At 43.6% G+C, this 13967-nt stretch overlaps 2 protein-coding genes across 8 annotated transcripts in view; both read right to left on the bottom strand.

The window, feature by feature from the left end:
* rab11fip3 (RAB11 family interacting protein 3 (class II)) overlaps nucleotides 1-3658 on the bottom strand; it is a 32435-nt gene extending 28777 nt beyond the window's left edge. The window contains exon 1 of one of the 3 annotated variants that reach the window (XM_060871186.1): nucleotides 617-3658. In XM_060871186.1, coding sequence (XP_060727169.1) covers nucleotides 617-3136 — 2520 coding nt within the window. In that variant the 5' untranslated portion in view covers nucleotides 3137-3658. The remainder of the gene's footprint in view (nucleotides 1-616) is intronic. The other 2 variants (XM_060871188.1, XM_060871187.1) reach the window with 2 other exon arrangements.
* Nucleotides 3659-5544: 1886 nt separating this feature from the next.
* Nucleotides 5545-12877, bottom strand: decr2 (2,4-dienoyl CoA reductase 2, peroxisomal). 5 transcript variants are annotated; one of them, XM_060871181.1, is made up of 10 exons: nucleotides 12745-12877; nucleotides 12561-12657; nucleotides 11003-11071; nucleotides 10795-10846; nucleotides 10567-10702; nucleotides 10275-10399; nucleotides 9603-9696; nucleotides 8610-8714; nucleotides 8040-8228; nucleotides 5545-6160 (listed from the first exon to the last, which is right to left on the bottom strand). In XM_060871181.1, exons 2-10 carry the CDS (start codon nucleotides 12638-12640, stop codon nucleotides 6126-6128), a joined length of 885 nt encoding a protein of 294 aa, XP_060727164.1. In that variant the 5' UTR covers nucleotides 12641-12657; nucleotides 12745-12877; the 3' UTR covers nucleotides 5545-6125. The 5 variants fall into 5 exon arrangements, with proteins under 5 accessions (XP_060727164.1, XP_060727165.1, XP_060727168.1 ...); XM_060871182.1 differs by having other exon boundaries at nucleotides 12561-12652; nucleotides 12745-12875; XM_060871185.1 differs by having other exon boundaries at nucleotides 7987-8228; nucleotides 12733-12868.
* Nucleotides 12878-13967: the final 1090 nt, after the last annotated feature.

Below are 13967 nucleotides of genomic sequence, written 5' to 3'. Positions count from 1 at the left end.
GTAGCAAAGTAGCACCGAGATGCTCGATGCTAACAAACTATAATAACCCAAGCGACTAATTAACGTTGTGTATAAGTACCAATTAACAATCGAGGTCAAGGAACAGTGAAACTAAATACACTTCAACCTGTGTGAGAGAGAAGGCGAGAGAGAAAGAACCTGGGAAAGAACCGTCAATTCGATTCTTTAAGGGTGTGAATAATACATTAGGTCTTCTTAAGTATCACCGAGCTCCAGTTTCACCGGGCGTTTTGTGACCAGAGGGGGAAAAAAACACAAACATCTCTGTATGGAAATCACCACAGGACTGGAAATCAGTTAACCAAAACAGACCTCTCCTGGTGTCACATTAGCATAGTATAGCGAGATTAAAACATCAGATAGTGTGTGTGTGTGTGTGTGGGTGTGTGAGACCTCTTTACTTTGTGTGTTTGTTTAACACAGCCACACAATTACCCTTGCAGCCTTGTCTAATCGGTTAACTCTAAAAACCTTTCAGCTTAAATAAATACACAGAGAAAACAAACAGAACAAAACGTACTGCGGCAGACAATGATACCGGATTATCACCAAAGCTCACGTGTAAATGTTTACTAAATAAACTAAATGACATCACCTGTTCCACTCCGTACGCTGTGGCAAACTCCATAAACTCCTCGATACGGACAAATCCGTCTCCATCCTGATCGAGAGCTTGAAAAACGGCCTGCAGGGCCGAGCGTTCGTCGTCCTGTGGATTGGCTGCTGGAAGCGCGCTGGCACCAACACTCCCATCCTGGACCAAAACTGAGCTCACGCATATCTCCAGAGCCATTTCCGCATCGTCGGGCCCGTCAGGAACTACAACGACGTCGTCGTCCCCCATCAGAGGCGGACATGTTTCTTCTAGCGGACAAACTCCGCTAGGAGACTCATCTCTGAGCGGGTTTACCTTTGGCTGTGCTACCTGAGACGGGTCTGCTTGGTCAGGTAGATCAGTTTCTCCATCTACCCTCACATCAGCTGACTGACAGAGTCTTGATGTAGCCTCGCCCCTTTCCTGCTCCATGGCCCTGCCCAGTTGGCTGAGTGGACTATCTGCACCTGAGAGGAGGGTGGGATCTAATCCACTCCCAAAAAAGGCACCCGGGTCACTATAACTACCTTCTCTTTCCCCTTGCTGCACACACACAGCTTCAACCTTTGGGCTTCCTGGGGCAGGTAATGTTGCATGGTCACGTGGGTGTGTATTCAGACTGCTGTCAGACGACTCGGTCGGTGTGTGTGAGTCCTGAAGACCGTCAAACGTTACGTGAACGTCCTTTTCAGGTGTATAGTTACATGTACCTGAACAGAGGCGCTCCGAGTCATCCTGCGTGTTTGTACAGCCATTCGAATCTTGGCAGTGTCGAGTTGTACCATTAATTGACGTGTTAACAGATGCAAACCCCTGAACGTGCGATAGGAGGTGTGTATCGACGGCAACAAGCGTATGCGTTTCTTTGACTAATGTGTCCACATTGGGGAAGTTGATTGTCGGTTCTTTGCCTGTGTCCTCAGGCATGTTAGTGCTCTCTGAAGGATTATGTTTGCGTTCGAGTTCTGATGAAGTGAGTGTTTGAGATTCAGAGCCTGGCGAGATCGCGTCCGTCTTTGCGTTCGCCTCAAGGGAAAGACAAATTGAAGGAGAAATGGGAGGGGGTTCTTTCTCCAAGGCAGGAAAGGTATTGAAGGTTATGTCTTTCTCAGAGGCAAATATTACAGAAAGGGTCGAGTTTTCTTTCAAGTCACTTGCAGTTTCAGTTTTAATGTAAAGCTCATCGTTACTGAACTCTGCCGAGCGGCCTGTCTGAAGAGAAAGCGAGACCTGAGAGATCGATGTGGACTCCACTGGAGCCGTCGGCTCAGGTATAAATGCATGTGACGAAAGAAATGCTTGATCAAAATCAGGTCCAAGTTCCTGTTCCACAGGTTCATTAGGTGCGAGATCTCTTTCCACTGCTTCATCCATTACTACAGTCATTTCATCCTCGCATAAACAGTTATGACTTAAACCCAGAGAGCTGCTCTCAGGTGTTCCATTAGGTGCTAATGACTTGTGTGGTGCCCCTGGTTTGCCCTCTGAGTCTAATCCAGCTAATGTTCTTTCTAGTACAGACGGTGTGCTCGATGCTAACGAATCCGCAGGTGACTGTGGCCTGGACCAGACCTTAGATGCTTCATCGGGTATCATGTTACTAATTGAAGGGATATCATCCTCCTGTTCAGAAGACAATCCTGCAGTTGTAGCATCAGCCGTCTGGAAGATAGCATGACTGCCGTCACATGGATGAACAAGTGAATCTAAAAACGACGACGGTAAGAGTTCGCCTGAATCATCGGGGTGGGAAACCGAACAGGGGGGTGAGGAAGACAAATCGTAGATGAAAGGCAAAGGGATCAAAGCCTCGAGTGAATTCTCAAAATTACAGGATTCATTCCGACTTGCGCTTTCTTCAGCAAGACCCGTCAAATTTCCACACAAGACATCAGTCGTGTTTTCAGGTGTAGTTTGTAAAGAGGACAAATCGTTTGTCCAATACGAGTCAGGACTCTCGTCTACTACACCAGTCCTCCGAGCAGGCAGGGTTTGAGATGGTGCCTGGTCCAGCACAGGACCCAGGGGAAGCTGGCCTATGAGGCCGTCTAAAGGGCGATCCGTTTCGACCGTCGCGACAGGTTGTAAACTTTCCACAGCCTGCAGAGATGTGCAGGTGTGTGTGGGACTGGGTGCAGCGGAATTAAAATTGATGAGGTCTGCTGTGACCACATCGTGTGACGTTTCACAGCAGTCTTCTGCAGCCGGTTTCTGTGACAAAGACTGCTGTTTATCCCACGACGGACCGACGCACTCCGACGTACACTCCCATGAATACGCTTGCTCTAATCCAGAATACCGAGATGCCCGAAATAATTCATCTAGATTCAAAGAGCTGTCCTGAAATATCTCATCAAAGCTTAGAGAGACAATACCAGGCTCTCCTCTCTGATGTCTCTCTGGATTTTCATGGCCGCTTTCGGCAGCGACGTCGCCGTTTTTCAAAAGAAGAAATCCGAGCGAATTTTGGTCGGATTCCCAGTCGGAGCGACCTCGCGGGCTGGAGAGAACCTGCTCCATTTAGGAGCGCCGTTCCTCTCCTGCGAGGTTAAAACTCCACTCCAGGAGGTATCGTCTTTTATTAAAAATCCGCCAAGCAATAATGTTTGGAATTCCAAGTTAATTCGTGTCCACTTTTAACCAAAGTGCCAACAGCAGTATCGTTGCTTAGATCCATGCGCAGACGTGACCTCGTGGATAAATAATTAACTCCCTCGGTCCAACTTCAACACGGCGACTGTTCGTTTCACTCCGGCGCCTCCGTGTCGTTCTGGTTGTAAAGCAGAAAGTTATTTAGCAACGTTTTGTGTTTACACACAATCTATAAACATTTACTTTGAATTAAATCCCTGCTTTATTAAAGCGCCCTGATCCACGACGAGGTCTGAAAATGACTAAACTGACCTGTCAGATGTGAACCGAATAAAAAGTGGCACCTTGTTACGGTTATATCACGTAGAACCGAAAAGAAAGAAGTGTATTTTAGGACCGTGTTAATATATATTTGACCTGAGTGTCTACGTGAACCGTCTCACAGCGATAAATCAGGTAACAACAGAAAATGTAATAATCTATAACTATTTCTAAGGTTTGTGTTTAATATCTGCTCAGATTTAACTGAATTACATCAGTGTAATATTACAAACAGCTGCTTGTCCTGGTTAAAATCACCAAAGATGACAGAAAGCTGCGGTTAAAAGGTTTAAATTCGGTGTTTAGACCTAAATAATATTTATTTTTATGCTCTTTAGGTCTGTGTCACGGTTTTAAACCATCATTACATCACAGCTCAGACCCTCGATAGCTTTCCAGCTTCTTTCACTCGATCTAAATCACTTTGAGTCTTTTCTTCTGTGTAAGAACTCGTACTGTGTGTTAATACGGAACATGATCCGGATTATCTGTAGCTTTGTGTAAACCACAAACGTGTGAGATTTAACGCGCTAGCCGTGTGGATGCTAACCGGTTAGCCGTGTATGCTAACAGCATCCTGTCAGACCTGAACCGAGACACACCGGGAACACGGAGCCTCGGGGACTTTCCGGTCCTCTCGGTACAATATAAGCCGTTTGTTTGCCTCAGGTTTTTTTGTTCTAAGCATCTGAAGGAGTCTGGAGATGTTTTGTGTTGTTGAAGGCCAGAGAAAGCTGGTTATAATCCACCTGCTGCTGCTAATGCTAATGCCGTTAGCCTCCTGTTAGCTCCCGTTAGCTTCACCTCACATCCTCCGTGTTTCGTGCTTTCGGATATTAAAACGTTTTCCGTCCGAAATTCCACAACATTTCCAGTCAAATCCTTAAAGTAAAGTCTTCGCGCGTCCATATCCGTGGGAGAAAAGCGTGGAAAAAACCGGTCACGTCGACGTCTGAGGACTGATAACAAGTCGCATCATCAGCAGCAATAACACGCTCAATAACACGCGCGCATGCGCAGAAGCGGTCACCCGCAGCATCCTTTTCTAATCAGCATCTCTGCTGTTGCGTCCTGCTGTTTCTTTATCGCCTCAAAGTGCCCGGAATATTGGATTAAATAAAACGGTTTCCTGACACATAGCATTCATTAGTGCTAGTGAACCAGATCACAGGCTGAATCCCAAATCTCTCCCTACATGAGTGCACTTCATCAGGTGTGCACTAGTGCACTTCATCAGGTGTGCACTAGTGCACTTCATCAGGTGTGCACTAGTGCTGTCTACATCCTCATAGTGTCCCACATGTGGGATTCAACACATCCTCATAGTGTCCCACATGTGGGATTCAACACATGGTACACTTTTTAAAGGGTAGATCAGTTTACAGAGCAAGTTTGCACACATTCAGGAGTGGTGTGTGTTGGGTGTCTATTTTCTACCTTTTGTTTTGTGTTCTTTAAACCCAAATGTGCATATCATCTAAAAGCCCAATTCTATTCCAAGTCCAATTATATTCAGCATTATTTAGTATACCGAAGCTAAATCACTATGTACACATTTCCAGGTGAAATGTATGTGGAGGTCCAGCTCCAGGGTGTTTGGTTTGATCCTGAGCTCTGCAAACTGTGTGGAGTGGAGTTTCATCTGGGTTCTTCGGTTTCCTCCAAGCGGGTGAAGCTCCTACTCTAGAATTCGGTCTAGATGTGAACATGTGTGTACCTGATGCCCCATAATGGACCTGTATGGCATTCAGGATGTTTTCCCACCTCACAGCCAGTGTTCTTGGGACAGTCTCTGGATCCTGACCAGGATAAAGCACCTACTCAGTATTTATGAATAAATGATGGTCAGTGCCTTAAGGAACATTTCTTTCATCAACCACAGTTTGTATATTGATTTTGCTGTATTTTTATCTTCTAATGTAAATCAGCCCAAGTCGTTGTCATGGTAACAATGTGATCTTTGTCCAGTTTGCCTGATAAAAAGAAACTGTCTATTTTGTGATTAAAATGAATGCTTTATAATGTAATACACGGAAAACTTTTTAATAATAAATTCACGTTTTTTGTTATTGTTTTCATTCCTAATTTACTCATTTGTAAACAGACACTTTGCGCCCTCTGGTGGTTACATGAAGATGGTACAGACAAACAAAACACCATGAAGTAGTAGAAATTAATTCTACAGGTTTTAATAAGGAGACCATGTATGTAGAGCTAAACATACTAAACATTTTCTTTAATTAATCTTCTAATCCTGAAAGGAGTTTGTAAAACAGAGTCACGGGGGAAGCTAATTAAAAAAATCTTGTTTTAAACATGATCTAACCTGATTACATGGAATTACCTAGAATTGAATTAAAACTTATACAGATGAAAAGAATAAAAAGAAATAATAATTAATGCAGAGAGCAACTCTTTCACATCCCCTTTAGAAAGAACAGTCAATAACAATAATCACCTCATGTACAAGCTGCACATCTCCAGGAGGTACATTAGGTACATACTGATGAGTTGTGCAGTATCTCTTTAATTAACAAATTCTAATGATCAGAATCTATCATGACTGTTTCCATCTCCTTTTCCTCCCAGCTCAGGGTTATTTGTCTTTCCTTTTCTCCTGGGACCAAAGATCTAAAAAAAAAAAAAAAAACAAAAAAAAAAACAGAACAACATAAATGAGTTTAACAATTAAAATAAAAAACTCAAATGAAACAACAACACTAGAGAGTGCAGTGTGGACTCTTTATCCAACAGTCTCAGCAGAGAAAGAGGCGTGGCCTCTGCACCTGTCAGTCTCAGTAAAAAGGAGGCGTGGCCTCTGCACCTGTCAGTCCCAGCAGAGAAGGAGGCGTGGCCTCTGCACCTGTCAGTCCCAGCAGAGAAGGAGGTGTGGCCTCTGCACCTGTCAGCCCCGGTAAAGAAGGAGGCGTGGCCTCTGCCCCTGACAGTCCCAGCAGAGAAGGAGGCGTGGCCTCTGCACCTGTCAGTCTCAGTAAAAAGGAGGCGTGGCCTCTGCACCTGTCAGCCCCAGCAGAGAAGGAGGCGTGGCCTCTGCACCTGTCAGTCCCAGCAGAGAAGGAGGTGTGGCCTCTGATCCTGTCAGTCTCTGTAAAAAGGAGGCGTGGCCTCTGCACCTGTCAGTCCCAGCAGAGAAGGAGGCGTGGCCTCTGCACCTGTCAGCCCCGGTAAAGAAGGAGGCGTGGCCTCTGCACCTGTCAGTCCCAGCAGAGAAGGAGGCGTGGCCTCTGCCCCTGTCAGTCTGAGTAGAGAAGGAGGCGTGGCCTCTGCACCTGTCAGTCCCAGCAGAGAAGGAGGCGTGGCCTCTGCACCTGTCAGTCCCAGCAGAGAAGGAGGCGTGGCCTCTGCCCCTGTCAGTCTGAGTAGAGAAGGAGGCGTGGCCTCTGCACCTGTCAGTCCCAGCATAGAAGGAGGCGTGGCCTCTGCACCTGTCAGTCCCAGCAGAGAAGGAGGCGTGGCCTCTGCACCTGTCAGTCAGAGTAAAAAAGGAGGCGTGGCCTCTGCACCTGTCAGTCTCAGTAGAGAAGCAGTGACCAATGTGCTCATCAGTACTAATAAAGAAGGGACACGTTGCCTGTTTTCTTGTTATCAGAATGAAATAATTCACACTTTCCCATTTCTTCTGTGAATTAAAATAGTAGAACAGGTTTTAATTATCTTCATTTCATCAAAGCATAAGAATGGTGGACTGTGACAAAAATCAAGTCGCTTGACAGCTTCTAAAATGAACAACAGTTTGTGTGCACGTGCCTGATTTGTCCAGACCTGATCGACAAAAATGCAAAACAAGCAATCATTCTAAAATATGTGTGTGGTTAGTAAAGCATGCGTGTGTGTGTGTGTGTGTGTGTGTGTGTGTGTGTGTGTGTGTGTGAGCAGTGAAGAGAAGAGCAGCACCACACCAAGCATGTCATCAGTCAATTAAATTAATTACTCATTCAATTCAATTAAGAGTCGCTTCCAATTAAAATCTACAAAGGATGACAGAGTAAAGTACAGGACGACGAGGGATGGAACACTTTATAGTCTCTAATCAAACTGTTTCTTGCCTAGCAGTCCTAGCTAAAGGAGTGTATGTATTACACATACACACTGTGATCAAAATGTATGATTGCAGCTGTATACGCTACATCCATAGTCGCCTGCTCACTACAACCCCACACAGAAGACTGATACACATACACATCATTTCTCATGAGTAAAACATCTGTAACATGTGACACTGAAATTCAGCATCCTAACTGACTGGACTGGACCACTGTGAGATCTGCTGCTGCTGTAGTCCAGCCAGTTCGACCTGCTGTGCAGACAAGAGTCTGGTACATGAACATTCCTGTGAAAGTATCGTTTAAAATATATATATGTGTGTATGTATATTTATTTCCTTATATATGGGGCTTCTTTTAGTCTCCCAAACACACACACACATACACACACACCTGAGTGCAGTGCTGCTTCTCTCAGAGTTTAGCAGAGCGAGATGAGTGTATACCCAGCAGGCGCTCCACATCATTGGCTGAGGTAAGCCACGCCCCTCCGTCCGCCACTACTGTAGCGCCGGTCACGTACGATGCCGCACGGCTCGCCAGGAAAAGAACTGCGTGCGCCATTTCCGTTTTATTTCCCGCCCTCTGCAGGGGAATAGTCCGGAAAATACCTGCGCTCTCCGCGTGGGAGCCGCCTGACAGAGTGGGAGAGAGAGAGAGAGAGACAGAGAGAGAGAGAGAGAGAGAGAGAGAGACAGAGAGAGAGACAGAGAGAGAGACAGAGAGAGAGAGAGAGAGACAGACAGAGAGAGAGAGACAGACAGAGAGAGAGAGAGAGAGAGAGAGAGAGAGAGAGAGAGAGAGAGACAGAGAGAGAGAGAGAGAGACAGAGAGAGAGAGAGAGAGAGACAGAGAGAGAGAGAGAGAGAGAGAGAGAGAGAGAGAGAGAGAGAGAGAGAGAGACAGACAGAGAGAGAGAGAGAGAGAGAGAGAGAGAGAGAGAGAGAGAGAGAGAGAGTCGGTCTGTGATATTCCCATCACATCAAGACAAATAACAGATTCTCACAAATTCATACCAAGTCTGCGGTAACCCTCAGTGCCAGAGATTGGACCTGGTGCCACAGTGTTGACCCTCACACCACTAGGACCCCATTCCACTGCCAAGTGTTTTGTCATGGCATCTACACACACACACACACACACAATACAAGAAAAAAATCATACAACTTCATATTAACTACATATTATTCAGTTCAGTGAAAAAGTTTCCCCCATAACTTTTGGAAATCCTGATATCCTGTTATCATTCACTCACTCACTCATCTTCTACCGCTTATCCGAACTACCTCGGGTCACGGGGAGCCTGTGCCTATCTCAGGCGTCATCGGGCATCAAGGCAGGATACACCCTGGACGGAGTGCCAACCCATCACAGGGCACACACACACACACTCTCATTCACTCACTCAATCACACACTACGGACAATTTTCCAGAGATGCCAATCAACCTACCATGCATGTCTTTGGACCGGGGGAGGAAACCGGAGTACCCAGAGGAAACCCCCGAGGCACGGGGAGAACATGCAAACTCCACACACACAAGGTGGAGGCGGGAATCGAACCCCCAACCCTGGAGGTGTGAGGCGAACGTGCTAACCACTAACATTGATAATGTTATCAATATTATTAAATTAATAATTAACTTTCCCTAGGTGTCTGAACGTCTTCAAACAACAGGTGAAGACCTTCATCTTCCTGAAATACTTCAGCTCCAGCTCTTTTCTGTTTGTTGTATGTGTACATTAAAAAATAAATAAAAAAAGCTCTGAAGCATTGAAGAATCATCGAAGTCGCTGATGAGCGGAAATCGCTAGTGCGGGTCGTTTGCGTTGCTAATAGCAACGACCCGTACGCTGTTTATGCAGATCGATTTAAAGAGCTGAAGTCAGGCCACGCCCAAAAATAATAACAGTAGCAGTAGCTACATATCCACAAGACAGAAACTATAAGCAAAACATAGCAACTTGTCGCTTGCTATCGTGAACGTAGAGCGAGGAGGCCGCACTAACCGTTGGCGGCCTTCGCTGACCCAGCATGCACCTGGAGCGCTTGACCTTTGTATCCGAGTGTGGCCGAGATGTTCACAATGGAGCCGCCGTGATCCTAAAAAACACAACACACACAAAAATAATCATGAATCATGACCAATCATCACGTCAGTTGATATTTATTATTAGAAACCAGACAGTTTCTAGGGAGCGCGGTGGTTTAGTGGTTAGCACGTTCGCCTCACACCTCCAGGGTTGGGGGTTCGATTCCCGCCTCCACCTTGTGTGTGTGGAGTTTGCATGTTCTCCCCGTGCCTCGGGGGTTTCCTCCGGGTACTCCGGTTTCCTCCCCCGGTCCAAAGACATGCATGGTAGGTTGATTGGCATCTCTGGAAAATTGTCCGTAGTGTGTGATTGTGTGAGTGAATGAGAGAGTGTGTGTGTGTGTGTGTGTGTGTGTGTGCCCTGTGATGGGTTGGCACTCCGTCCAGGGTGTATCCTGCCTTGATGCCCGATGACACCTGAGATAGGCACAGGCTCCCCGTGACCCGAGGTAGTTCAGATAAGCGGTAGAAGATGAGTGAGTGAGAGAGAGAGAGACAGTTTCTAGCAAAGAAAGTGTCACAAGGGGCAAAACGAGCCTCTTACACGACACAACAACACCAAAACATTCTTAGTACAGTACAGTTTTACCTTGAACCATTTTTCATAAATGACTTTGCTGGTGTTGAACGTTCCCATGGTGTCAATCTCCATAACCGTTTTGAAGGCGTTGAAGGACAGTGCGGTGGCCGGACACAGGAAGTTCCCTGCGGCGTCTGCACAGATACACAGACAAAGACAGGACAAAAAAAACAAAGCTTTTCAAATGACGGACAAAAAGAAATCGACTTATAATTATATATTATTGTAGACAGGAATAAAAAATGTCTCCTACTACTGACTCTTGGAATAAAAGCACATAAATAATGAAGACACGACGTACTGTTGATTAGAATATCGACACGTCCGAACTCTTTCAGGGTCTCCTCCACGGCGGTAGAGATGGTGTCAGGATGCCGCACGTCCACCTGAAGGGGCAGGCAGTGACGTCCCGTCGCGTTGGTCAGCTTCTTCGCCGCCTGGAAAAACAAACAAATATAAAAACTCTTAATAAGCTTTAAAATGAAGTTTCTTGTCTGTAACGTTGGAGCATGTAGAACAGGAAGAATACCTCGGTGAGCTTCTCCAGGTTCCTGCTGGCAATCACCGTGTCACAGCCGTGCCTGAAAGAGACGCACCTTAGAGCCTTACTTGTTGATTTTTTTTAAAATAATTTTTAGGAAATTTTAAGGTAGAAGAGAAGATGAAAATCGATCAGGGTCATCATTAACATGGATTTGTTCACCTGAGAAACAGAGTAGTAACCAAGACCGCTGTACCTCATCAGAACCTCCGCGATACGGAAGCCGATGCCGGAGCCGCCGCCGGTAATAAAGGCCACTTGATCCCTACAAAAAAAAAAAAATAATAATAATAATAATAATAATAATAATAAAAAAAACTTACACCTGACCTGACAAAAATATATCGTGAATAAGGAACGGAAAGGGATAAAAGGAAAATATAAGGGATAAGAGGAGTGATAAAGTATAAGGAATAAGTAAGAGATAAGAAATTTGCAGTATGGAATACTGGACACAAGCAGTGAGAGATAAGAAGCAAGGAATAAGGGAATAAGGAAGGAAGGATAAAGAATAAATAAAAGAGATTCCTGAGCAAGGAATGAGTGATGAGCAATAAGGAATACTGACCAAGGAATAAACAGTAAGGAATAAGAGAGGAAAGAGGAATAAGTAATAACAAGTAAGGAATACAGACTGAGGAATAAAGAGCACTGGATAAGGAATAAGGGAGAAGGAGTATTAAATGAAGAATGAGGAAAGATGAAGAAGGAATGAAGGAAGAGGGAGGAGAGATAAGGAATTTGAAGTAAAAGATGAGAAATGAGGAAAAAAGAAATAATGAGATAGGAAAGGCGAGATAAAGCCTAAGGAATATGGAGTAAGGAACGAGCAGGTCAGGAGACCGGTAGTGAGGAGTGAGGAAAGACGACTATGGGATAAGATATAAAGAAAGAGGAATAAGGGATTAAGAATGAGAAGTAAGGGATACGGAATATTTGGATAAGGAATAGTATGAAACAGGGAATGAGGAAAGATGAACAGGAAGTGAGTGAAGAGGAACAAGGTATAAGAAATAAGAAGTAAGGAATAATAAATAGCCAAAAATGAATAAAGGGTAAAGAGAATAAGAAAAAGGGAGTTATGGATAAGAATGGGGGATAAGGAGGAAGAAATAAAGAATAAGGGATAATGAACAAGGAGTGAGTAAAGAGGAATAATGAATGGGGAAGGAGTGATAAAAGACAAGATATATGGAGTAAGGAATGAGGACTCGAGAATGAACAATAAGGATTCATGTGAAATGAATAAGAAATAGGAATAAGGAATTAATAATGAGGAATAATGTTTAATGGACATGGAGTAAGTAGGAGAGAATGAGGAAAAGGGATAAGGACATAAGGGGTACGGCATTAGGAACGAGGGATAATGAGTAGGACATAAGGAAATGGGAAACAGAGTAGGACACCTGGAATGAGGAAAAATGAGAAAAGGAACAAAGGATAAGGAATAATGAAAGGTGAAGGAGGGAACAGGAGTGAAGAAGAAAAGAATAACGAATGAGGGATAAAGAATGATTCATAAGGAATAATGAGTAAGAAATAAGGGATATTAGGAACAAGGACCGAAGAGTGAGCAATAATTTAAGGGAATGTGGGGAAAGAAACAAAGAGTAAGTGATAATGGACAGAATATATGGACTGAAGGATGAGGAAAGATGAATAAGGAACAAAACAGTAGAAATGAGAATATGGAATAATGTATAAGTGAATAATACTGAAGACCAGGACAGTGGACACAGAGGTGGTGTGTTTACTTCAGCAGGTCCTGGCTGTAGACGTGTGTGTATGAAGTGAGACAGTCATCACTGTGGACGTCTTCTGGCGCCTCCGCCATTCTGTTAACCCACTAAACTACAGAATAAACAACATCATCAGCATGAATCAATAGCGCTGAAAGTTCAGTTCCGTATCACACGTTAACTTTACCTGTAACTTTACCTGATCCTTCTCGAATATAAAACACGAGAGCACCGAGACTGAAGCCCCGCGACACCTGAAAACGAGTTATATTATGAAACCTTGCTAAAATATAACAGTCGTGTTTACACCGGACCTTGGACCGACCCGCGGGTGACGTTTTGTCGCCGAGATGCATGATGGGATATGTAGTCACTATTGTCTCGTTAGCTAGCTAGCTAAACAGCTAGCTAAACATGGACTCAAACAATTTCTGCCTCACACCCATGAGGGAAAAGCTGGTCGTTCAGAACCTCACTTACTACCTCATTTACTACAAAATAAAAATTTACCTCACTTACTACCTCATTTACTACAAAATAAAACTTTGCCTCACTTACTACCTCATTTACTACAAAATAAAACTTTACCTCACTTATTACTTAATTTACTACCAAATAAAACTTTACCTCACTTACTACCTCATTTACTACAAAATAAAAATTTACCTCACTTACTACCTCATTTACTACAAACCAAATCTTTACCTCACTTACTACCTCTCATTTACTACAAAATAAAACTTTGCCTCACTTACTACCTCATTTACTACAAAATAAAACTTTATCTCACTTACTACCTCATTTACTACAAAATAAAACTTTACCTCACTTACTACCTCATTTACTACAAAATAAAAATTTACTTCAATTACTACCGCATTTACTACAAAATAAAACTTTACCTCACTTACTACCTCTCATTTACTACAAAATAAAACTTTACCTCACTTACTACCTCATTTGCTACAAAATAAATCTTTACCTCACTTATTACTTCATTTACTCCCAAATAAAACTTTACCTCACTTACTACCTCATTTACTACAAACCAAATCTTTACCTCACTTACTACCTCTCATTTACTACAAACCAAATCTTTACCTCACTTACTACTTCTCATTTACTACAAAATAAAACGTTACCTCACTTACTACCTCATTTGCTACAAAATAAAACTTTACCTCACTTACTACCTCATTTACTACAAAATAAAACTTTACCTCACTTACTACCTCATTTACTACAAAATAAAACTTTAAACTTCAATAACTTCAAAAAAAACAATCACCTTAAAATAAACCCACTCTAATTCAAACCTAACACAAAAATAAAACTATAAACTGTAGGTCAAAACACTGCACTGTCAAGATGCTAAGCTAAAAATAAAAACATTTACCTCAAAAATAAGTCCTTGTTTTGGCT

Source organism: Tachysurus vachellii, chromosome 5 (genome assembly GCF_030014155.1).
Source record: "Tachysurus vachellii isolate PV-2020 chromosome 5, HZAU_Pvac_v1, whole genome shotgun sequence".
Classification (NCBI taxonomy): domain Eukaryota; kingdom Metazoa; phylum Chordata; class Actinopteri; order Siluriformes; family Bagridae; genus Tachysurus; species Tachysurus vachellii.
Note: the sequence above shows the minus strand (reverse complement) of the source record. Positions and strands in the feature narration are given on the sequence as shown.

Bases quoted from the DNA above. Each gene is read 5' to 3' on its own strand.
- decr2 (XM_060871181.1), bottom strand. From the start codon at position 12,640: ATGGCGGAGGCGCCAGAAGACGTCCACAGTGATGACTGTCTCACTTCA. The intron at 11,072-12,560 runs GTAAACACACCA...TTTTTTTTGTAG, and splicing joins TACAGCCAGGACCTGCTGAA to GGATCAAGTGGCCTTTATTA. The intron at 10,400-10,566 runs GTACGTCGTGTC...GTATCTGTGCAG, and splicing joins TGTCGATATTCTAATCAACA to ACGCCGCAGGGAACTTCCTG.